Source organism: Pinus tabuliformis, chromosome 8, assembly GCF_031772625.1.
Source record: "Pinus tabuliformis cultivar Carrire ecotype Pingquan chromosome 8, CPIR1, whole genome shotgun sequence".
Classification (NCBI taxonomy): Eukaryota; Viridiplantae; Streptophyta; class Pinopsida; order Pinales; family Pinaceae; genus Pinus; species Pinus tabuliformis.
In genome coordinates, this window is record NC_142294.1 from 1,499,411,338 (window position 1) to 1,499,437,342 (window position 26,005).

The window sequence follows — 26,005 nt, forward strand, 5'->3', positions numbered from 1 at the left end:
AGGGTAAAAGAGCAAAAGGATAAGTTGGTTTTAGACCAAGGTACTCTACCATTGATCATTGCATCACTCTTAGGCACTTCATTGAAAAAGTATGGGGCATCTAGGGTGGGGAGGCCTTTTGTTGCTTTGTTGATTTCAAAAAAGCCTTTGACACTTTTCCTAGGGATAAGCTTTGGAGAAGAATGGAAGAGCTCAAAATTCCAAGTGAATATAGAGTAGTTATTCGTAAACTCTTTGAGAAAGTGCTAAAATTAGAACTAAGGAAGGTTTTTATGAATGCTTTGGTAGTGACATTCAGGTCAAGCATGGGTGCCCCCTTTCCCCCACATTATTTGGTTTATATATTGATAAGTTGGAAGAATGGTTAAACAACACTAGTGGAGAGGGTATTCAATTAATGAATTATGTGGTGAAGCTACTTTTGTATGCTGATGATCTTATCCTAATTGCAAAATCTGTTCATGGTTTGAGAGAACATTTGAAGGCCTTAGAGCTCTTTAAACAAGAGGTCGGGATGCAAGTAAACACTAGCAAAACCAAAGTCACAGTCTTCTCTTTGAAGGAGAAAAAGTAGCAGGTTAACTTTATATTTGAGGGAAAATCCTTGGAGATAGTGGAAGAGTTCAAGTACTTAAGAATTGTTTTTCACAACAGGCTCATTTGGGAGACGTGTAGAACTAAAAGGATTCAAGAGGGATGGATAGATTCTTACCTTCTTTGGAATAGATGCATGAAATTAGAATTATGGGACTGAAAAACCAAGAAAAATCTTTTTGGAGTGTTGGTTACCCTGGTTGTCCTCAATGGATGTGAAGTTTGGGGGAGCAACATGTCAAATCACAAGTGGAGACAATTATAAATAATTCAAAAGCACTTAATCACTAGTAACCTCAAAGTCAAATCAACGGTCCCATATGAGATCCTGCTAGTTGAGGCTGGTATGTTCCCGATGGAGGCTTCAACAATCATTTGCTTGTTAAGTTATTTAAAAAAGGTGGAAGGCATGGATGAGCACCATTTGCTTAAGATGATTGTTGCAGAGGAACTAAAGCGTAGGAAGAAAACTTGGAGGAATCAAAATGACAAGTGGATGAGCAAATGTAGAATTGATTTGAAAGATTGTCCTAATTCTAAAGAGGAGATAAAAAATTGGGTGCTTGAAAATTTCATGACTGACATGTGGGAAAAATAGGCTGGCAAAAAAAACACACTATATGTAAAAAATTTCAACCCAACACGATCACATGATGAAAAGACTTATTTGAGTGTCGTAATCAAGGGAAAGGCTAAAATTTTAATAACGCAGGCGAGGCCCAGATCTCACCATCTTAGATATGAAGCCGGTAGATGGATAACCCCCAAGAAAGAGTGATAAGAAAATACTTGTATCTTTTGTAGGAAAAGTGCAGTTGAAATCGAATAACACTTCATCATGGAATGTCCAACTTATAAAGACATTCGTAATCATGTTAAAAACATTCTGAAAGTGGACAATTTGAACGAGTTATTTAAAGAAACAAGACTTCACAAAATTGCAAACTCCTTGATAAGATTCATGGCAAAAACACTCTTCCAAAAGAAAACTTTTTGGAGCTCTACCTTGAAAATGTGATATTTCGTTTCGTTTGGAGCTCTTGATCCCTTGAACCACTTAGGCTAAACTTCATTAAAATTCCTTCAATTCGATTCAATATAATACCGTCGCAATGCTATGAATATGCCTCACTATTATCTCAATCCTGCTTTGTCCAAATTAAAATTAATTTAATTTATATATATTAATTTAACAATGTGTCGGAGTCGCATGACAATCTTAAATTTCACGCCATGATTCACTCACTGGCATATCACCACCCCGCTGTCAGAAAAATACTGCGTTACAGCCCTGAATCCGATACGCAAAAACTGGACTCTCTCCGCTAATGGCGATGATTAAGCAGCCGATCAACCCTTCGAATCCTCTCCAGTTTCGACTCTTCAGCACTTCTAGGAAAAATCTGCCATTAAAGTCCTTTACATCCACTTCAATCTCTTCAGCCACAAAGGATTTTGGCCGTTTAACCTGCAAATGCAATGCGTTTTGCTTTGATAAGTCCGACGATGTTGCAGCACTTGTGAGAGAATTCGATCCTACCATACCCCTGGATAAAGCCATGACGCCTCCCAGCTCTTGGTACACCAACTCTGCCTTTCTGCATTTGGAAATGGAGCGTGTATTTTCCAGAGGATGGCAGGCTGTAGGTACGTTTTCTTATAAGTATAATAGCCAGGTTAGGTTTATGTCTCTATATTTTATAATTTTGTAAAATCTCTATTGATTGTGACCTCACATATTTTCCTCTGTAACCGATCCGAGCTCTTCGTGCTGACTATTTCACTAATTTTAGTAATATTAGGGATAAGTGAATTTTGTGTTTATAAATTCAATGCTTGATGAGGATGAATTGCATTCCACGAGGTTTAAATTGACTTTGACAGTTGAATTCAGCTGCATTTAAATGTAAATACCTTTTTTGTGCCCAATTTTTACTAAAATGAGGGACCCCGTAATATGAGGAAACGATTCCGTGCAACTTACCGTTGGGACGGTGGTTACAGCCATAATACTAAATCGTGAATCAAACATCCTCCGAGGAAAAAGTATTGGCAAACAGACAATTGACAATTGTGTACTTAGCAAAACTAAACCATAGGGTGGGTCATGGGAAAAATGGAGGCATTAATACCATGGTCCTAATGCCTTCTCCTCAACCGAGGAAACAGACTCAATTATGTCAACCTCGCTCAATGGATTACATACACCCACTTTCTACCCAATGACCGGGATTCCATCTGCTACTTTTAGTCTAGATTTGATTCCATGCGTATAGCACCAGCCCATATGAATAACCGTTACTTACTTTTCCCCAAAATCCCCAGTGAGATGTGGTCTAGCTGCCTTCTTGATCCAGGAAACTGATAATTTCAATTTATTATTATTATAAAGGTATGAATTGTTGGTGACCTCTGCCAACCCTCCTAGGTTTCCTTCTTCTTAGGAATGAGCATCTATTTTTGTCTGTCTTGTGCTGGATGCTGTTCACTGTACAAGGGGCATGATCAAGTGTCCAGTAAGGTTTCTCTGTTAGTCTGCCTACCTGGACTCTATATTTGTATCTAATATCTGTACATTTCACATAACCCTTCATAAGGGACTTGGTCAAAGATGATATCACATCTAACACTTTATATTATATATTTGTATCCCCTGTTCTAAGAGATAATTATGAGTTTCACCTAAGACTCCACCTACTTCCTTATTCTGAAAATTTCACCCAACATTCCTTCCAACTCTTCACCTACCTCCACCAACCTTGTAGTTTTGATCTCTAATGGAGTATATAGTGTTTTGTAACTTATGTACACTATTGCTGTGATTCTCTTCTTCCACTTCTCTTTGTTAGATACGTCTCAAGATCAGGTTTGTATTATTTTCTTTCAAATGTTGGCAATTATGCACTTCACCAGAGTTTGAAGAATAAAATGTATCTGTAATATTATCCACAGTTTTATCAGCATTATCAAATCAAGGCTACTGCCCAATTTTTTTTCTCAAGTTTTGAGCAATTCTAAAACACTTCTCCAGGATCTGAGCCATCAAAATCATTCACCGCTGAACAAGTTTTCCAATGACTACATCCATACCCAATTTTGTCTTCAAAGCTGGAAGTTATAACTCTCTGAAATTATTGGTTTTTTTTCCTACTCAACAGACATGCGGCCATCATGGACCTTACAGGCATGACTTCTTTGATTTGACCCCCAATCAAATTGTTTTGCTCCTGCAAGTAAATTTGATCCTATTGCTTCTCAATTTGACACAATTGTGGTTAGTTTAACTCCCATCCTCCTTTGAAATTGGGCATTTTTGCCATTTCACAATCTTGCGTGTAGAAAATCCACAAAATTCTACAACTGCTAATATGAGCAATCTGAAAACTAGTTTCTTTTCATATAGACATGTAATTTCTCCACCAAATTGCAGCAGAATAGGAACGGAAATAAATACACAATCACACAATTCAACAACACAACTTTTCTAGGGAACGCAACTGGGAAAACCCTCTGCTTGGTTGAGAATATTATTGAACAAGAATAAGCAATAGATCTCTTACAAACAATCTTTGTTTCATTAGAGAATACAATGGTTCTCCCTGCCTTAGACTAGGCTTGAAACACCTGCTTGATCCCTGATTATGCCTCCTATTTTTATGCGCACTAGAGGCCCTATTTTATAGCACACTTGCAGCTCCTATTAAATAGGAAATCCTCCTATTTCTATGCGCACTTCCTTGAAGAATTGCCTTCCTCTCCAACAATTCGCACAAACTCTCTTGGCACCTTTCTCTCACAAACTCACACAAACCCGTGCTCAATAATGATACAATGAGTGCCTTCATTCCTCCTTTTAATGCAATTCGAATAGCTAAAGTTAGCAAGTTTCTAAATGAGGAACGTTGCTTTTGTGATTGATTAACTAAGTTAACTACTCATGCAACTCGTTCCATCTTAATTCTAGAACTTGAGACTCAAACACTTGTCCTTTTCTTCAATTAAATCGCATTAGGAGACAAATAACTCGACCTTCCACTTCAACGCATTAGTTAACTGCTTCATAGCTCGTCCTAATTTTTAGGAATTTTCCTATTCTTTAGGAATTTGAGCATGCTAAAGGAGAAACTCGTTGTGGCTCCTTGAATTAACGCACAAATCAAGGAACCCTTCTTCGCTACTATTTTCAACATTGCCTCAATTTTTACCTATGTTGCATTGGTTTTCGGAATGGGGAACGTGTCCCTGGGATGGCTAGAGCACACCCCCAAATTTTTTAGGGGATGATGGACGGGTTTGGGATGACTTCAAGTCTATAAGCATAACAAGCTATATTATATAGCATTATGCTTTGTCAATTTATATTTGTCTCGAGCTTATAAGCATAATAAGCTATATTATATAACATTATGCACAACCCTTAGACTTACCAATTCTGAAAAATCTTGAGCAACTTAAAAAGGGTTGAGTGACTTTCCATTATTGACCTCTAAATATGAGTAAAATGCAGCTTAGCTTTAGGAAACTTAAGTGTAACTATTTCAATTTGCAGTAAAGTCCATGAACGATCTGTGAGAAAGAGAACTATCTCTATAACAACTTTTCTTCATATTTCTTGTTAATGATGATTATTCTAAACGTAAAAGGCATTCCCTTCTCAAGAGTTTTTGCAAACTTTTACAACTGTATTGAAAACCACTATAAAATACTTTGATTCTGTAAAGAGATTAGATTCATATTTCATTAAGAAGGTGATTGAATAGGAATTTATTCAAACATTTAGTACCCAATCCAAGTCACTACTATCTGATTGTTTTTCACAATGCTTGAGGTTGGGATGGTGGAAGCATTGGACTTGAATGACTCCTGGAAACTCATTTACAATATGTAAAAGCTGAGATGACCTGAAAAATGAGAAAAAACAAGAGCAATAACCACAACGGTCAACCCTTTGAAATGTTGCATTTCTTGTTTTGTTGATATAGAGGCTTTGGTTATCGTAATTTTGTTGTTGAAAATACAATATTTAAATTACTAGAAACCCAATTAAAACCCATATCATACAAAGCCCATGTTTTGAGCTACAACTAGTACAACAGATTTAGATTTAGTGCAATACAAAAATAATGGATGGGAAAAGTGACCATATTGTCCAATCATCAATGTCCATGATTGTCAAAATTGAAGATATATGCTGAGATTATCCTTGAAATATGACCAGAAAATCCCAGAAATCTTTCTAGTACGTCCCTGAAATCTGTCCGAAATGTCCTTGAAATCTACCCAGAACGTCTTGGGGTCGACAAGGAAGTCCTCAAGTCCTTAATAAAGTCCCCAACAATTTGGGGACATTTCCTAAGTGTCCACAAGTTCCCGGAGCGCAGGGATGCATGGTACATTGGCTTTACACATAATTGAACTCTTCGTTTTTATACATTTTCTCATCAACCTCCTCAATTCAACCCTATGTTCTATTAGAGGACACCATTCAAGCATTTTAAAACCAAAAATTCTCAATTATGGCTCTATACAATCCTTCTTCCTCATGGACATTTTATAAAACAATTAGCCTACAAACTTCATCTTTACTAAATTTGCCACGGAGTTGAACTCTACAATCCATGATTTACACCAATTATGCTTCCTTAACCTATCCATGTATTGTAGTTTGTAACAATATTCCAATTTGAGAATTAGAGCCAATTGTAGGCTTCCACAGATTTTCCCAATTTCTTCTGATAGAGACATTTTGTCAAACAGTTCATATACAACTATAGTTTATTCTTGTACAAACTGATTTTTGGCCCATACAACCCCAATGTTGTGACCAATAGCTTTGATACGATATTGTAATGTACCCAATACCCGCTATAATTTGTTTGGGATATGGGTACTTCTTGGAAACACCAAATTTCATTCCAGTTGGTTACTTTGATACCCTTACCCACATACTTTTACTAATTAATTACCACACACAAGCTTATGCCAGAATAATTGACCATTTAGTCACAATGACACCATTATTGGAAAATCTAGCACCTTAGTACAAAGGCTCACTAAGCAACCTAAATTGAGTGCAATATTGCGAGAGTTACCATTGTCACCTCAACAACTACTCTCCTCGTTTATATGGTTGGACACAATCCACCACAAGGGAGGCTTGCCTAATAGATCGTAGGGATCAAGTAACGTAATTAGACTTAGGTTAAATGTCCTCTAAGGGTTCTACAACAAGATTTACCCAAGGATAAGTATGCAATTACTAGAGTGATTTATGGTATCCAAGAGAGCGAGCTCAAGGGTTGCTATGGCTCAATATAGTAGGCTTAGTTTAACCAATAGAGGCTTTAAATAGGTTTCCAAACACACACAATCAATAAAGTATACTTTTTTGTTATAAAGTAGGATTTCAATTAGCGATTTATAACATGCAAATACTTTATAACAACAATTAGAAAAAGCCCCAAAATCTACAATAAAGAATTGTAAAATTAGGGATAATTAATGTATAAATGAGAGAATTTTTGTGGTAGAAAATACATATAACAACGCAATAAACCCTAGACATCAACCGTAATTTGTGACTAAAAAATGCATGTAAAATGATATTTTTACTTTTCCAAATAAATTCATACAAGTCCCAACCTTTAGACAATAGTATCCAAGGCAAATAATGCTGAAAATAAATGATTTTGTTGTAACTTTTTATTTGCTAAGTCACACCAAATAGATATTTGAAGACCCCACGGCCCAATGTACAGGGCACTCATAAACTTTTCAGAGGTCTCGAAGTCAACAGGCACCTGTTGACCTTTTCTCTCTTCTCTCTCTACTTCTTTCTTTCACAAATTTCGCAACCTTGTGGGGAATTGTATTAAATGTTGCTAGTATGTTGAACTGTTGTAAAAGGCTTAGGCGACTTGGGACTCGATCGTCGAGTGAGTGCACTCTAAAGTGTTTTTTTTTTTTTTTTTTTCAGTTAGCTAATTACTCGCTTTTTAGTGATGAATAATTAGTCGAGTTTTTTCACTCACATACCTCCAAAGTTGGAGTGACGACTCGATGATTGAGCCTTGGGTCCGTCCTAATGCCTAGAGTCAATGTATATTACCATACTAGGACATTTCTAAAGCCTTGCGAAATTTGATTAGGTATTTATAGGATTTTTTTAATTTATTAAAAATTCCCGTAGGACAGGATTTTGCATATAAGTGCTTAAAAATCATGCTTTCCATCCCAACATTCTTATAAGGTCCACTTTGAGGGTAAAAAAATGACTTCTACCTCCTCAAAACACACTTTTCTATGTTAGCGGCAAAAAGTGGCATAAAAATTGAAAAAATTAAATAAGTGGCAGACAAAATAAATATTTCCACAAGTAAAAAAAGACAAGGAAATGAGGTGGAATTTTAAACTCAAGTCAAAGGTTCGGTTTATACGCTGATTAGGCATCCAAGTCACCATAGAGAGGTGGGGCCTCAAGAGGGCCGAGTTCACTTCTAGTTAGAGGGCCAAGTTGAAACAACAAAGACTCCAGTCAACCAACACAGATTTGGAGGAGTTGATTGATGGCTACTTCAGTTTAATGTGGAGTGTATCTCCACTCAAGGGAAGCATATCTCCACCTGTTCACAACTACTAACACATCGAGATATCCTCCAACATTTGTGCAGTCCACTTCAGCTACTGGCACAACAAGGAAGATCTCCATGCAGCTGAGGATAAAGACACCTGTTCACACCTCAGTCTAAGGTTAAGTTGGTGGAGAGATCAAGGGGATATTACTCCTACTCGAATTACATTTGGAAACAGTCAAAGAACACACAACAGTGAAGGAGAATACATTGCCAATCAAGGAGGGAGAGAAGACAAGTAAGCACTAGTCTTGTGCCACCTACAACCAACCCCATACACTTGGAGGAATTCGACGTCATTGGGATTCTCATCACTTTTGCCACTTGATGGTGTTGAAGTTTCTAAGTTTACTTAGTTAGAAACCCTCAATGCACTTTATCTGATTTATTCCTACTTACTTGTTATTTTCCTTAACAAGTTATTTACAAATGTAAATACTGAAAATAAACAGTAGTGCATGCTCAACATATTACAGATCAACAACTAAAAGAAATAAGAACAAACACACCACATGACACCATTATTTTTGGACTAATGTCCTCGGAAAAACCCAATGCGGGAAAACCGGTGCAGCTATCTGAGGGTTTTCTTATTAAGCAATATCATAGTACAATCTGGGTGCCAAAAATGGCCTACCCAACAGAGAATTTCCTTAGCAGTAATACCTCTCTGTTTCTGACAAATCTACTAGCTGAAACCTCGGATAATCCTTCCGACAGCTACTCAGCACCAATCTGCCCCATAAACCCCAATGTCTGCCCAATCTGGACTGCATCAGCCTATCTTGGCCTGCGTCAGCCCTAGGAGGCTCTGCGTCAGCTCTCTGAGCCTCTGCGTCAGCCCTAGGAGGCCCCGCATCAGCTCTCTGAGCCTCTGTGTCAGCTACGCTGGCCCCTCTGGTGCTCTGCGCAGCTATCCCGACACTATCTCTTCCTCTCTGTCTCTTTGTACTCAATGCCCCCAGCTGCTCTCCCAATCACTAATTCTATCTTTCGTAGCAAACTGATTCGGATTTAAACAGGAACGCAACAAATTACAGAGATAACCATATACACAAAGATGCAGCGGAAATAATACTTAATTTCGTTAATGGAAAATACTGAAGTATGCTTACAACCAGAAATGGAAATAAACCAGCTAGGGCGATGGTAGCTTATCTCTGAGAAGAGATGTGATGGCTACATGCCTCTGAACTGTGTTACAATGAGGCTCGAAGGCCTATTTATTGTTGAGAAACAATGGAAAACCCTTAACATTCCAAAACCTAACCCTAGGAGATGAAACGCCAAACTGTGGGCCCCGTTTGGGGTAAATTGGTACATCAACTTCCCGGGGTCGTAACTTTGGCATATGATCTCCGTTTGACGCGTACAATAGCTCATTAGAAAGATCTATCTGAGCACTATCATTGTTGGAACGAGCAACATCGGTCCATGCCATGGACCCATGTTGCCCTCGGATTCCCCAAAAAACGTCGTTTAGGGCCTCAAAACGGCTCCGGAAGTTCAGGACCCGAAAAACTGCTAAAAATAGTAAGTTGTGCTACAATTAAGGAAACTGAAAATGCTGAGAAAGACAATGGTGGGGGTCCAGGTGGACTTGGCAGGTGGCCACCAATATCCACCTGGACCATTCCTCCCCCCTTAGGAAGCAATGGTCCCCATTGCGTTGAGCTCCTCCATGAGATGAGGAAACTTCTGCTGAACTTGTTCCCTGGTGAGCCACTTGCCCTGCTGAAGGAGTTGGCCTGCTTTGACAACTCGATACAGTTGGATATTCTGTTGGCGAGTGTTCTTGATCTGTGTGTCCATGATCCGATCAGTTGCAGCTTGTTCCATGCACTCTGGATTTAATTCTGTGGGTTTGAGCTGTTTTGCAATGTCGGATGTGTCTAGCAATGGTGGAAAGTATGGCCGGAGGCGGTCCACATTGAACACTGGGTGCAGGCCAAGGAATGGGGGAATGCTGAGCTCAAATGCATTGTCTCCCATAGCCTTAGTAATGGTGTAAGGACCATATCGGAGTGGTCTCAATTTCCGATAGGCTCCAGTAAGGCGTTCCTTTTGCAAATGCAACCAGACTTTGTCGCCCACCTGAAACTTGTGTGGCACCCGGTGTTGATCATGTCGCTGCTTGTACTTGGCATTTGATTTCTCAAGAATGTCATGGACCTGTTGGCGAATATGTTGGATGCGCTCAATGAAGCTGGTGGCCTTATCTGTTTCGGACTGGACATGAGCTGAATTCATGTGAGTAGCTGCAAGTGGCATGGCCACATCAATGGGGCATAGTGGCTGGAATCCCAAACCCACCTGAAAAGGGCTATGGCCAGTGGAGCTGTGAAGAGCTCGGTTGTAGCTGTGCTGAACATAGGGGAGGCTCTCGTCCCATGTGCGTGGATGCTTTGAGTTATACATGCGCAGAATGTGCACAATCATCCTGTTGACAACCTCAGTCTGGCCATCAGTTTGAGGATGGAAGGCTGTGGACTTCGTGAGTTTGGTGTCCAGCATTGACCAGAGACTGGACCAAAATGTGCTGAGAAACCGACTGTCCCGATCTGAGATGATAGACTGTGGGATCCCAAAGTGCACCCACACTCGTTCAAAGAAGAGTTTAGCAGTGGCTTCTGCTGTGATATTCTTCTTGCAGGCCACCATAATGGCCATCTTCGAGAACCTGTCGACGACCACAAAAACACAGTCATTTCCATGCTTAGTGGAAGGAAGGCCTGACATGTAATCCATGGAGATGGATTCCCAAGGTCGACTAGGGGTAGGTAACGGGGTATAGAGGCCGTGCTTCTTAATGGTCGGTTTGGCAATGGCACAGGCAGTACATGATCGGATGTACTTCCCAACATCCTGTCGAAGATTCGGCCAATAGAAATAATTTTGCAGTACTGCCACTGTTTTCTCGACCCCAAAATGCCCAGCAGCCCGACTGTAGTGTGCTTCCCAAATCATCTTGGCACGCTCGCTTGAAGGAACACAAAGGTGACCGAGGTGGCATAATAGGGCATCCTGGAGGTGAAAATCTGCAACATGCCGACCCTCCAAGAGTGTCTGGTATGTGTGGTCGAATTCTGGGTCGCTTTTGTAGAGGAGTGGCCAATCAGAAGTCTCGTGCCCACAAGAGTTGAGCACGGTGGTTAGCGCCATGATCGGTGGCCGACTGAGGCAATCTGCAACATTATTGGTGCTGCCCTTTTTATACTTGATATTTAAGTGAAACTGTTGCAGGTATGTAGACCACTTCTGATGGCGATCATTTTGCAATTTCCCTTGGGTCTGTATGAACTGCAGAGGTCGGTGGTCTGTGTGGATGACCGTTTCCTTCCCCAAAATGTAATGCTTCCATTGTCGGCAGGCCTGTACAATGGAATACATCTCTTTATCATAAGTGGGGTACTTCCGGACTGTGTCTGAAAGTGTTTCACTGTGATATGCCACTGGATGTCCATGTTGAGTCAGGACTGCCCCAATAGCATAGTCAGAGGCATCTGTCTCGACCTCAAATGGTTGTTGTAAATCTGGTAACGCGAGCACTGGTGCCGTGCAGAGGCGATCCTTCAACTCCCTGAATGCCTTCTGTTGAGATTCAGACCAAAAGAATTTTGCTTTCGCCCCGCCCTTGGTGACTTGACTCAAGGGCCAAGAAATATGAGAAAACCCCAACACAAACCTGCGGTAGAAGTTGGCAAGACCTAGAAAGCTGCGGAGCTCTGTTAGAGTGGTTGGAGAGGGCCAATCCCGAATGACTTGGATCTTGGCTGGATCGACATGCACCCCCTGTTCATCAATGATGTATCCCAGATACTGAACCTGGGTCATGCCAAAAGTGCATTTCTCCAAATTGGCACATAGCTTGTGTTGCCGCAGTGTTTGGAGAACCTGTCGGATGTGGTGGAGATGCTCTTCCCAACTCTGGCTGAAGATCAGAATGTCATCCAAGTATACTACTACAAATGAGTTGGTGAATGGCCGCAAGATGTCATCCATTAGCCTCATAAAGGTTGCAGGAGCATTCGTCAATCCGAAAGGCATGACCAACCATTCGAAGAGGCCCTCCTTGGATTTGAAGGCAGTCTTCCACACATCGGAGGGTTCGATTGGTACCTGGTGATATCTTGACTTCAGATCGATCTTGCTGAAATATTTCGCCCCCTTTAGTTGGTCTAGGAGGTCATCAATCCGCGGGATCGGGTACCTATTACGGACAGTGATCTTGTTCAGCGCCCGATAGTCAATACAGAGTCTCCACGTCCCATCCTTCTTCTGTACCAACACGATCGGGCTCCCACAGGGCGATGAACTCGGACGGATGTGACCTTTCTGCAGGAGCTCCTGAATCTGCCTCTTGATTTCATCGTTCTCCAGAACGGAGCGCCGATAAATTGGTCCATTGGGTAGCAGCGCACCTGGGGTCAGATCGATGGAGTGCTTGACTTGACAGTGCAGAGGAACCCCTGCCGGGGAGGTGAAGATGTCCTCGTACTCCTCCACAACCTTGTCCATCTGTAGTTGTCGTGCAGAGGGACCCCGTTTGGAGGCCGCGGCCACTGTCTTCTTCTTTCCTTGAGGGCGTATCATCAGGAAAACAAATTTCCTGGTTTTGGAAATGATCTTACTGCATTGTTTTGCAGTAATCAAAGAGATGGCGACAGGTGGTGCTACCTCTGGTATCCTGAACAACTTATTTCCCAATGTGATAATAACAGCACGTGGCCTTGATTCATACACAGCATGTCGCTTCCACAAGTATGGTTGTCCTAGTAATACATCACAAACTTCAAGGGGAGCAATGTCACACAATACCTCATCCGTGAAGGGCTTGATGTTGTATGGAAGGCGACACTGCTGGCTCACGCGAAGATCTCGTCCTTGGTGAAGCCACCCAATGGTGTATGGTTGTGGATGTGTGTTAAAATTGGCAACCAAGGCAAAACTTCATGTGGGTCATCTTATTCATGGCTGATTATATTTTTATTAGATTCCTCTCGTCGAGAGGTGTAGGATTGATATAAAGATCATCCAATTCCGATAAGTATTCATGGAGATATGAATTTATTTTGATTATGGAATTATTATCAAGCCGAGCTACAACTCATGTAGGCTCAGAAGCACAACAGTCGCATCTATTCACCCACCAACGTTGTGTATAAATATAGGAGGACTTTTCCTCATTTGGACTCACTTATCTCATCACATCTCTCTCTCTACTGCGCAGATATGAGTCTTTTCTCTACTGCGCTGAAATGGGTCTCTCTCTCACACATGTGAAGCCGGAAGCTGTTGAATTTGAAGCTGCAACTGCAGAAGTAAAGATTGACTTGCGTGGCCTAGAAGATCTCCTCTTTGGAACTGTGCTGTAGGTTCATCTGAATCTCCTTTGAAAGCCGCAACTTTTGGTGGTGGAATGAAGTCAATCCGACGAATGGTTTGCAAGATATCGACTGCCCTAGTTTGAAGCCAGAAACTGCTGAAACTGAAGCTGCAACTGCAGAAGTAAAGATTGACTTGCGTGGCCTAGAAGATCTCCTCATCTGAACTGCGTTGTAGGTTCATCTGAATCTCCTCTGGAAGCCGAAACTTTTGGTGGTGGAATGAAGTCAATCCGACGGTCGGTTTGTGAGATATCGTCTGCCCTAGTTTGATAATGAAGCCGCTAATGCTGATGCTGCTGATCTAGAGTTTGCTACTGCTGATATGAATCAGATTTATTGTACTATTTCTCTCTGCTGAATTATTGAAGATAAAAGAAGATTTGATCAAAGGGTTTCCCCACACATTGTGGGGTTTGTCCCTGGCTAGCCGCCACATCTTGTGTCTCTTGTCTTGGCTTGTTTTTTGTCGATCGTTTAATGTTCTATCTGCACTTTACTTTATGTACATGTGATTGCTAATCGGTGGAATATAATAAGAAAAAGAAGTAAACTGTTATAAGCATAGAACATACCATAACTTAACATGGTATCGGAGCTGAGGTGAAGACAAAGCCCGAGCAAGAGCAAGAGCAATCATTGAAGAGAAGATTGGCAAGGCTATCCTAAAAGAACTATGGGGTCCTCAACACTCTTTCCTGTCGAAGACAAGCTCCGTGAGAAAGCTGACTATCACGGATGGAAGATGTCTATCGATCTAACCCTTGAAGATCAAGGAGTGTTGGACCATGTAAGAGGCAATATTGTTGAGCCTTCATCAAATGCATCTCTGCTGCTGCCTGGAACAAATGGAAAAATGGAGAAGTCAAAACAAAGAAGATCATCCGGGACTCTATCGACAAGCGCTTGGTGGCCTACATCTCTGATCTAGACACCTCCAAGGAAATCTACGACAGATTGGTGAGTTTATTTAAAGTTAATGATGCGAATCAAGTTTTGTTTCTTAGAAATAAGTTGAGGGAAATCAAGAAGGGTAAAGATGAAAGTATGCAAGCATACTTCTTAAGAATCACCGAGATCAAGAACGATCTCCTATCTATTGGGGAAACCATTACTGACAGAGAAATGGCACTCACAACTCTTGGAGGATTACCATCTGAATGGTATGTGTTCAGGACTACTCTTCTGAACAATAATGTAATTCCTAGTTTCGAGGAATTAATGGCTAGATGCATTCAAGAACAAACAAGGGTAGAAGAGCAGGAAATGCTCTTGCCTAAAGGTCCTGCTATTTTTTCTTCTCATGCTAAGAAAAGAAATAATTCCGGGACTAAATCAAAAGGAAAGGATGGACCTAAGGCTAGAAGAAAATGACAATGTTACATTTGCGATAAAGCAAGTCACTATGCAAGGGAGTGCCCTGATAGACAGGACTCACTCTAGGACGATGATCAAAATCCCTCTGATGGCAGTCAAAGGAATGACAAATTCAACAGCAAAGGTAAGAGGAGAGCTGGGAATCAAGGAAGAGGACAAGCATTCAAGAAGGCCAAAAATTCCAGAATATATTAAATGCACCTGACCTCAAAAAGAACCTAGTGTCCATCTCGGGAACAGAAGACAAAGGCTACAAGGTAACCTTCAGCGATGGCAAGGTATGTATATGGAAAAATAATGTTAAAGATGCCTTTACTCTTGGGTTTAGTGTTGATTCATTATATCAGGTCGATGGAAGTCTGCTAGTTGTCATGTCTTATGACACATCTCTTCAATCCGAACTTTGGCATTAGAGGTTTTCCCCACTTCATTATAAAGCTATACTCGGTGTAAGACAAATGGTGATAGGGATGCCCGAATTCCGAATAGAGAATGAAGGTGTATGTCCAGGATGTGCTGAAGGAAAGCTCAAAAGGGGACCATTCCCCTCAAGCCAAAGCAAGACCTCTGATATATTACAATTGGTTCACTCAGACATACCTGAGGTTGGCATTAAGAGGGAGACTACTACACCACATACTCCTGAGCAGAATGGTGTGGTGGGAAGGAAGAACCGCACGATGATGGAAGCTGTCTGGGCCATGCTACATGATCAAAGACTTCTGATGTTTCTATGGGCTGAAACTTCAGTCACTGTCGTATATGTACAAAATTGATGCCTTCATCAAGCATTGGGTTCCAAGACTCCTAAAGAAAAGTTCACCGCAAGGTGAACGATCTTTCGACTTTGAGGAGCTCTCAAGAAGCCAACACCAGGGAACCGAAAGAAAAGGATGATGAATCAATGCCTGATGTAGAAGAATCCATGGATCTGATAGATTCTCATCCACATGAGCCTTCCTCTTCTAGGAAGAGGCCTTCATGGCTTAGGGGGATACTTGATGATGCTAAAGGACATGCTGCACCCTGAGGAACCTTCCGTCAAAGTAAGAAACTTAATAGGTATCGAGGATACCTGACCATCATGAGCACGATCATACAAAATGAGCCTTCGTCATTCTCAGATGCCGTCAAGCATCAAGTATGGAAGGATGCTATGACCGTAGAATATGAGTCTATTATGGAGAATGATGTCTGGGAAGTAATTCCCAGACCCTTGACAAGACAATTGTTACTTCAAAATGGCTTTACAAGATAAAGCATGCAGCAGATGGAAGCACGGAAAAGTATAAGGCTCGTTTTGTTGCTCGAGGTTTCTCCCAAAAGGAAGGTATAGACTATGATGAGATATTTGCACCTGTTGCCAGATATACGACCATCCGCTCGATCATAGCCCTTGTCGCTTCACAAGGATGGAACCTACATCAGATGGATGTCAAGACTGCGTTCTTGCATGGCTCGATCAAAGAAGAGGTCTACGTGGAGCAACCCGAAGGATTTGAGATTTATGATCGAAAATCTCATGTATACAGGTTGAAGATAGCTCTCTATGGGCTGAAGCAAGCACCCCGAGCATGGTATGAGAGGATCGATAGCTACTTGATGAAGCTGGGATTCACTAGGAGTGACGCCGATTCTAACCTTTACTTTAAGGTTGAAGATGACAAGCCTCTCATACTGGTATTGTATGTGGATGACCTCTTTCTATCAGGTGCAGACCCTCTCATTCACAAATGTAAGAGGGAGCTGGCCTCTGAATTTGAAATGAAAGACCTAGGACTGATGCACTACTTCCTAGGACTTGAAGTATGGCAGAAGCCAAGGGAAATTTTCCTATCTCAAGGGAAATATGTGGTAAAGATATTGGAAAGATTTGGTATGATGGACTGCAAGCCTGTGACTACCTCGAGGATCTTAACTTTTAGAAGTTATATGGTAGTGATGTCGGACCAGATTTGGGAAATGCCTCTGAGTTTCATAAAGTCATTCGCATTGATGTTCTTGGTGAACCTCCGTCCAAACATATTTTTTGTAGTTAGCATTGTGAGCTCATATTTGGTTGAGCCTCACTGGATTGATGCCAGGAATCTTTTGAGATGTCTTCATGACACAATCACTCATGGATTAAGATACACTGTCGGAGATGTGAGACTACTTGGATATACTGATGTTGATTGGGCAGGCAGTGTGGTGGACCGTAAGAGCACTTCCGGGTGCTGTTTCACCTTGGGATCTGCTTCGATATCCTGGATGAGTAGGAAGCAGAAGTCAGTGGCTTTGAGCACCGCCGAAGCAGGATATATTGTTGCTAGCATAACCTCGTGTGAGGTAGTCTGGTTGCGAAAGCTCTTCAGTGAGCTGTTTGGATTTACATTGGATACCACTGTGATTCTCTATAACAACCAGAGGTGGGATTCGATTATTGAGGAATCCCATATTCGTCGATTGCTCCAGCAGATAGACATCATCTTGGATATGGTAAGTTGATGAGCAAGGAGGCTCCATCGCATTAAGATGATGTACAGGTTGATACATCTTGTCAAAGCCCCGAGGAAAGATCTAATCTGTGATTTTCCCAAACGACTTGGAGTCGGTAAGAAACCCTTGTACAAGGGTCCTGCATGTTGCATACATTGAGCTCTGGGAGCTCTGAGGGCTTGCGGTTATTACTGGAGCAACATACGACCACAGGGTGACTCACCCTCCCCTGGTGGTGCACACTGGAACAAGATGATTCGCTCTCTTGTGGGACAAGATGATTCGCTCTCTTGTGGAACAGGATGATTTGCTCTCCTATGTAGCAGGATGATTAGTTCTCCTGTGAGGCCTGGATTGATGTGTTCTCCATGGCGATTGTAGCAGGATTGATGTGTTCTCCTGTGAGGCCTGGATTGATGTGTTCTCCATGGCGATTGTAGCAGGATTGATGTGTTCTCTTGTGAGGCCTGGATTGATGTGTTCTCCATGGCGATTGTAGCAGGATTGATGTGTTCTCCTGTGAGGCCTGGATTGATGTGTTCTCCATGGCGGCCTGGATTGATGTGTTCTCCATGGCAATTGTAGCAGGATTGATGTGTTCTCCTGTGAGGCCTGGATTGATGTGTTCTCCATGGCAATTGTAGCAGGATTGATGTGTTCTCCTGTGAGGATAGGATTGATTAGTTCTCCTGTCGAGGCATCCTACCCATGCAGTCTGGGACTCATGGGAAGTACCTCTCATCTGATCAATGAGCAGGGAAATGAAGTTGACCATAGTAGTATCAATGGACGCATCGTTGTAACTACCGTACTCCCTACGCTAGGATGACCTCCATTGATCTGGGATCAATGATACTGGGAAATGAAGTGGTAGGTTGTACCATACTATGACGCTGACTTTGGGTCGTTGAGACTGGGATCAGTGGTACATACTCTGAGACTGACTTTGAGTCAGTGGAGGATGATATTGGTCTGGGACCATTGGAGTTGTACTCACTATGACGCTGACTTTGTGTTGGTTGAGATTGGTCTGGGACTAGTGGTACATACTCTGAGACTGACTTTGAGTCAGTATGATACATCCTCGATCATTTCTTCTTCTTCATAATTCAGACAAAAGCAGAGTAGAACAAAACAATGCAAGAGCAGAGCAAAACAGAGCAAAACAATATAGATCAGTGCAGGCAGAACAAGACAAAGCAGAACATGTAGAATAGAGCAGAGCAGGGCAAGGATTAGGCTGTACAGGGCAGTGCATTTGATGGATGAATAGTAACGACCGATAGACAGATTGCAGATGAAGTTCTCCATGGTTGAGAGGGAGTGTTAAAATTGGCAACCAGGGCAAAACTTCATGTGGGTCATCTTATTCATGGCTGATAATATTTTTATTAGATTCCTCTCGTCGAGAGGTGTAGGATTGATATAAAGATCATCCAATTCCGATAAGTATTCATGGAGATATGAATTTATTTTGATTATGGAATTATTATCAAGCCGAGCTACAACTCATGTAGGCTCAGAAGCACAACAGTCACATCTATTCACCCACCAACGTTGTGTATAAATATAGGAGGACTTTTCCTCATTTGGACTCACTTATCTCATCACATCTCTCTCTCTACTGCGCAGATATGAGTCTTTTCTCTACTGCGCTGAAATGGGTCTCTCTCTCACACATGTGAAGCCGGAAGCTGTTGAATTTGAAGCTGCAACTGCAGAAGTAAAGATTGACTTGCGTGGCCTAGAAGATCTCCTCTTTGGAACTGTGCTGTAGGTTCATCTGAATCTCCTTTGAAAGCCGCAACTTTTGGTGGTGGAATGAAGTCAATCCGACGAACGGTTTGCAAGATATCGACTGCCCTAGTTTGAAGCCGGAAACTGCTGAAACTGAAGCTGCAACTGCAGAAGTAAAGATTGACTTGCGTGGCCTAGAAGATCTCCTCATCTGAACTGTGTTGTAGGTTCATCTGAATCTCCTCTGGAAGCCGAAACTTTTGGTGGTGGAATGAAGTCAATCCGACGGTCGGTTTGTGAGATATCGTCTGCCCTAGTTTGATAATGAAGCCGCTAATGCTGATGCTGCTGATCTAGAGTTTGCTACTGCTGATATGAATCAGATTTATTGTACTATTTCTCTCTGCTGAATTATTGAAGATAAAAGAAGATTTGATCAAAGGGTTTCCCCACACATTGTGGGGTTTGTCCCTGGCTAGCCGCCACATCTTGTGTCTCTTGTCTTGGCTTGTTTTCTGTCGATCGTTTAATGTTCTATCTGCACTTTACTTTATGTACATGTGATTGCTAATCGGTGGAATATAATAAGAAAAAGAAGTAAACTGTTATAAGCATAGAACATACCATAACTTAACAATGTGCTGTGGTCGGTAAGCCCAACCGCTTCACGACCTCTGCCGAAATGAGGTTCTTTTGACTCCCGCTATCAACAATGAACTGTATCGGGGAGCCCTTTACCCACATCTGGGAGTGGAAGAGACGCTCCTCCTCCTCTGGATCTTCGGGTTCATTTTTCTGGATCTTTGCGGTAGCAACAGTGGCGCTGGGATCCGCATCAATGATCTGCTTCCCTTTTTCATACCCCTTATCGGGTTCTGACTCAGAGTCGGAACATGCATCTGATTCTGAAACCTTTAGCTCAGCCACCAGTGACTGCTTGGCCCGACACTCACTTGTGTTGTGAGTGGAGCTCTTATGGAACTCGCACCATTTTCCAGTGTCCTTTCTCGGCTTCGCGGCGCTGTTCTTTGCTTGCAGCTTCGGCTGGTTGTCTTGGGCTGTCCCGCCTTGGCTTTGTCCTTTGTTTTGTGGTTTAGGGGCACCTTTCCCCTGCTTTGGATTCGCAGATCCAAAGTCTCGCTTCTTTTGTTTAAACTTCTGCTCGACCTTGACGGCATATCGGTATGCTGCGCCGACCGAGGGGATGTTTAGGAATTGTATTTCTTCCTGGATGTACTTGTGAAGGCAGCCACGGTATTTGAGTATCAAATGTTGCTCCGAATCCTTGATACCCAACTTTGTGCGAAGGGTATGGAAAAGATTGGTGAACTCCGGCACGTCTTGGTCCCTTCCCTGCCGCAGCGTGGTCCACTTTATGTATTCATCCTCATAGCTTCCGACAGGGTAGTACTGCTCCTTGATGGCATCCCGGAACGAATCCCGGGTGGGTGCGGCTGAAAATAGTGAGCCAGTACTTTCATCCTTTTGCTCGCAGTAGGTTTCCCACCAGTCCTTGACGTGGGGGGCTGCTTTGAGAAGAGCAAAAACAATCTTTTCCCGACTCGAAAATTCATGAACAGAAAAATAACCCTCTAGCAGATTTAACCATTTATCTACGGCATCTGCGTCTATCTGACCCTCGAATATGGGGATTTCAAAATTAACTTGTACCTTAAAGGGTGTGGCGTTTCCAAAGTAGCTGCTGGAAGCCGATGCGTTGCTTCTGGGTAGCCGCTGAAGGATCTGGGCAAAGCTGTCCATCATCGCGTTCCGTTGTCGCTCGAGGGCTTCTTCGAGCAAGATTTTGATGGGATCTCCTGCCCCCTCGTCTTTCTTCTCGTCCGCCATGGGAGGCCGTCGGGATTTGCGAGGCTGGTCTTGCAAAGGTTCAACCAGTTCAAGCCCTAACTCCTTATATCCCGACCTTGTTGGGGACATGCAAAGAAAAACAGAGAAAAAGTAGACCGCTCTGATACCACTGATCCGGATTTAAACAGGAACGCAACAAATTACAGAGATAACCATATACACAAAGATGCAGCGGAAATAATACTTCATTTCATTAATGGAAAATACTGAAATATGCTTACAACCAGAAATGGAAATAAACCAGCTAGGGCGATGGTAGCTTATCTCTGAGAAGAGATGTGATGGCTACATGCCTCTGAACTGTGTTACAATGAGGCTCGAAGGCCTATTTATTGTTGAGAAACAATGGAAAACCCTTAACATTCCAAAACCTAACCCTAGGAGATGAAACGCCAAACTGTGGGCCCCGTTTGGGGTAAATTGGTACATCAACTTCCCGGGGTCGTAACTTTGGCATATGATCTCCGTTTGACGCGTACAATAGCTCATTAGAAAGATCTATCTGAGCACTATCATTGTTGGAACGGGCAACATTGGTCCATGGAATGTTGCCCCCAGATTCCCCAAAAAACGTCGTTTAGGGCCTCAAAACGGCTCCGGAAGTTCAGGACCCGAAAAACTGCTAAAAATAGTAAGTTGTGCTACAATTAAGGAAACTGAAAATGCTGAGAAAGACAATGGTGGGGGTCCAGGTGGACTTGGCAGGTGGCCACCAATATCCACCTGGACCACAAACCTCGCTCTAGAGAATAGAATGACCGATCACTTTGGTGTACTCTCTAAGTGACCCTCAAGCCTCCTCTTATACTTTTCTCGTTGACATATCAACGACCGAGATTAAGTCCCTAATCAACAACTAAGATTAGATCTGGCTTGATCCATGTCTTTTGGACCACTCTAACACAGATTCATATTAATACACATTAATATTTTATTTTCCCTAAGTTTAGACTTAGGGACTCCATTAAAAATATTAATTATTTTAATATCTCCTGATTTGTTTAGAATCTGCCCAAACCCTTTCTGGGTATTGGAGATATCATGTGCCCCAACCTCTCCACCAAATTTCGTGGCTAGAGCACATCCGATGCTACCCCAAATCAACACTCCCTCTTAGCGAGGAGTGTGCTCTAGTAATACTCCTCACTGAGTATCACCCTGATCATCTGGCATCGGTCCTTTTGCTGATGCTAGGCCTACTGCCCACCATCCTCTGCACTGCTGTATCCTGTATTGCTGCCCATGGTTCTACCACTGCCACTGCTGCATCTGTACGACAACTTCCTCTGCATCTGTGTCGTTGTTGTTCCTTTCTCCCAACACTGCATCCGCACTGCACCTCCTCTCATCATGTTGCATCGTGCTGCCCACTGCTGCACTGCAACTCGGTTATTGAGAAGTAAGTAATTGATCTCCCAACTCTGACCTCTCTGTTGGGCTAGAGACACCCGCTGATGCTGAAGCTCCCTTTGTCGCTGACAAGTGCTCCCTCTCCGACCTCTGCGCTGTTGCAACAACTCCTTGCATCTCGCACTGTTGCACACCTCTCTGTGCCATCCTACACTGGTGCAACACTCCTGTGCCTCTTGCATTGCTGCAGCCTGCTAGCCTCGCGCTGTCTTGGGGCTCCTGCACTGTAGCTCTCTCTGCATCCATGTCTACCTAACTCAGCCAGTCCTGCTACTCCTCCTCAGGGCTCCCATAGCAAGGTCTAATCCAAGAGGCTGGGTACCTCGAGGATCCTGCCCCTCATCGCCTGTAGTCCGCCTGACCACAGCTCGATGTCTCCCCACTTCCGCTCAAGCGGTGTGTGTGCACTCATGGCACAGTCATCGTTTGTCAAAACTTCCTTCTCTGCCCATGCTGACGCTGCCTTAGTCTCGAAAGATTCTCCCTTACTCTTCTTCCTTGGACACTGGGTCGCATAATGACTCAGCTCGCCACAATGGAAGCACTTGATCTTGGAGAGATCTTTCTTCTTCCGTTTTTCCTGCTTCCCCTCAGATGCTAGGGCCATATTTTCTTCCCCCTGCTTGGCTTTGATCCCCTTATTGCTGCTACTCGTCTTCGACTACCGTCTGATCTCTTCTTGGCGAAGGGCTGCCCACATCTCGTCCCAAGGTGGAAGTGTTCCTCTGCCCAGTATACTCTGGACAAACACTTCCCATTTTTCTGAGATAGCATTCAGGGCTGTCCTCATCATTAGCTCCTGATCGAGTGTCGCCCCTATAGCAGTCAACTAATCTCGGATCTCATTTAGTCCTCTGAGGAAGGTGTCAATCGATTGTCCCTTCTTCATCTGATACAACCTCATCTGATTCTCGAGCAACATTCTTCTTTGCACAGAAGTATGCTGATACAGCTTCTTGAGAGCCTCCCACATCTCAAATGTCGTTTCCTTCTCAGCTATATGTGGTACCACATGATCCTTGACCCCATCAAGGATAATGCACTTGGCCCTTGTCATCGCCTCCTCGTACTTGTCATTGGGGTCGACTGGGACGACTATTACCTTCAAGGCGAAGTTCTTGACATGATTCTTGTCAAGCACTGATAAGATTCTGGCCTTCCAGACTGCGAAGTTTAATGCTTCGTCCAATCTATTCGGGTCTCTTACCTCGTATAGTGCCATGATGCTCCTCTACTTCCCTCTTGGAAGTTCTCTGTTCGACTCATCTGAGTCTCTACTTCCCATCTGGAAGCTCTCTTCTAGACTCCCTCTGAGTTTTGATTTCCCTCCTGGAAATCCTTCTGCCGCTTGTCGAGATGCCCCCTACTTTGATCGTCTTGTGCAACTGCACTGCTGATCCAGGTTCCTCGGCTAGAAACCCTCGGTAACAACTTCGCTGGCCCTGCTTTGTCAGGTACTGTTATGACTATAATACCTCACCAGCTCTACTATGCAATATTCTTGCAGCCTTCTAGACCCCAACAACTGCCTCTCTGTGAACTGCATTAGCCCCTTTCTACCTCACGCTGGCTCTGCGTCACCCCAGATGGATTTGCGTCAGCCCTGGGATGCCCTGCGTCAGCCCTTTGGCCCTTTGCGTCAGCAATTCTGGCCTTTCTGGGACTCTGCGCATCTCTCAACTTCCTTTGCGTGGCCCTGGCTAGCTCTGCGTCACACTCCTTGGCTTTTGCGTTGCTAGAAACAACTTCTGTCACCTTAGGACAACTGTTTTCTGCTGCTATTGCTTCGCTTGGCTGATGTTTTCTAGTCCTCCTATGATCTGCAATCACGTTGTGATACCATGTTGGAGTTTTTAAGTTTACTTAGTTAGAAACCCTCTTTGCACTTTATCTGATTTATTCCTACCTACTTGTTATTTTCCTTAAAAAGTTATTTACAATATAAATACTGAAAATAAACACTAGTGCATGCTCAACATATTACATATCAACAATTAAAAGAAACAAGAACAAACGCACCACATGACACCATTATTTTTGGACTAATGTCCCTGGAAAAACCCAATGCGGGAAAACCAATGCAGCTATCTAAGGGTTTTCTTATTAAGCAATATCAGAGTATAATCTGGGTGCTGAAACTGGCCTACCCAACAGAGAATTTCCTTAGCAATAATACCTATCTGTTTCTGACAAATATACTGGCTGAAATCCCGGGTAATCCTTTCGACAACTACTCAGCACCAATCTACCCCAGAAACCCCAACGTCTGCCCAATCTGGACTGCGTCAGCCTCCCCTAGCCCAACGCTGGCCCTGCATCAGCGTATCTTGGCCTGCGTCAGCCCCAGGAAGCCCTGCGTCAGCTCTCTGAGCCTTTGCGTCAGCTATGCTGGCCCCTCTGGTGCTCTGCGCAGCTATCCCGACACTATCTTTTCCTCTCTGTCTCTCCATATTCAATGCCCCTCAGCTGCTCTCCTGATCACTAATTCTATCTTTCTTAGCAAACCCCGCTCTAGAGAATAGAATGACCGATCACTTTGGTGTACTCTCCAAGTGACCCTCAAGCCTCCTCTTATACTTTTATGTTTGACATATCAACGGCCGAGATGAAGTCCCTAATCAACGGCTAAGATTAGATCTGGCTTGATCCATGTCTTTTGGACCACTCTAACACAAATTCATATTAATACACATTAATATTTTATTTTCCCTAAGTTTAGACTTAGAGACTCCATTAAAAATAATAATTATTTTAATATCCCCTGATCTGTTTAGAATCTAACCAAACTCTTTCTGGGTATTGGAGATCTCACGTGCCCCAACCTCTCCACCAAATTTCGTGGCTAGAGCACATCCGATGCTACCCCAAATCAACAGTTGGATCATTTTCCATTGGGATTTGCTCGCAAATTCTTACAAATGTAACCCATGGGCTCATTGTTTCTCATGGTTGAGAAGCTCATGCTTGGGAAAACTCTATTGGATTTTGTACTCTTTCTATTTCTCTAGTAAAATCAAAAGACTTTGGAGGTCAAAAGGTGCTCTTTCTTGCTTGGTGATGGAGGTAACTTGTTGATGTTTTGGTTTGTTTTCATAGCTTGTATGCTTAGATCCCTCGAGTGATAGTGCTATCTTAGAGAAGTGATTAGTAATTATTTTCTTTTCACTTGGTAAACTTGGCATTTGATTTAATTATTGTGGTTATTGTGGGTACTTGTGAATAGCTTAGATTGATTATTTTCTCTTGCAAAGTTTGTAGCTATTGCTAACAAGTGTGTGGAGGAGTTTTGATGTGTATTTGCAGGCTACCTCTAAGTTAGAAGCGTGCTAGAAGTATTCATTCAACCCACTTCCAAAGGGCTGCCGCATTGTGTTCTTAGAGGAGTTTTTTGAGAGGGCTCCACTAGCCCTTATTGGGTTTCCTTCCATCAATCAAATTTCCAAACAATCTTTGGTTACTTGTTGGGTTTACAAGTTTGAAAATCAGAGTATTAGATTCAAACTTGAACCATTGTTTCAACAATGA

General features: G+C 42.7%; 1 protein-coding gene across 3 annotated transcripts in view; it reads left to right on the forward strand.

Annotated features, from left to right (window-relative positions):
* Positions 1-1,795: 1,795 nt before the first annotated feature.
* LOC149241521 (choline monooxygenase, putative (CMO-like)) overlaps positions 1,796-26,005 on the forward strand; it is a 301,653-nt gene continuing 277,443 nt past the window's right edge. For 2 of the 3 annotated variants that reach the window (XM_089374000.1, XM_089373999.1), the window contains exon 1: positions 1,796-2,241. In XM_089374000.1, the coding sequence (XP_089230126.1) occupies positions 1,923-2,241 (319 nt within the window). In that variant the 5' untranslated portion in view covers positions 1,796-1,922. The remainder of the gene's footprint in view (positions 2,242-26,005) is intronic. The other variant, XM_089373998.1, reaches the window with a different exon arrangement.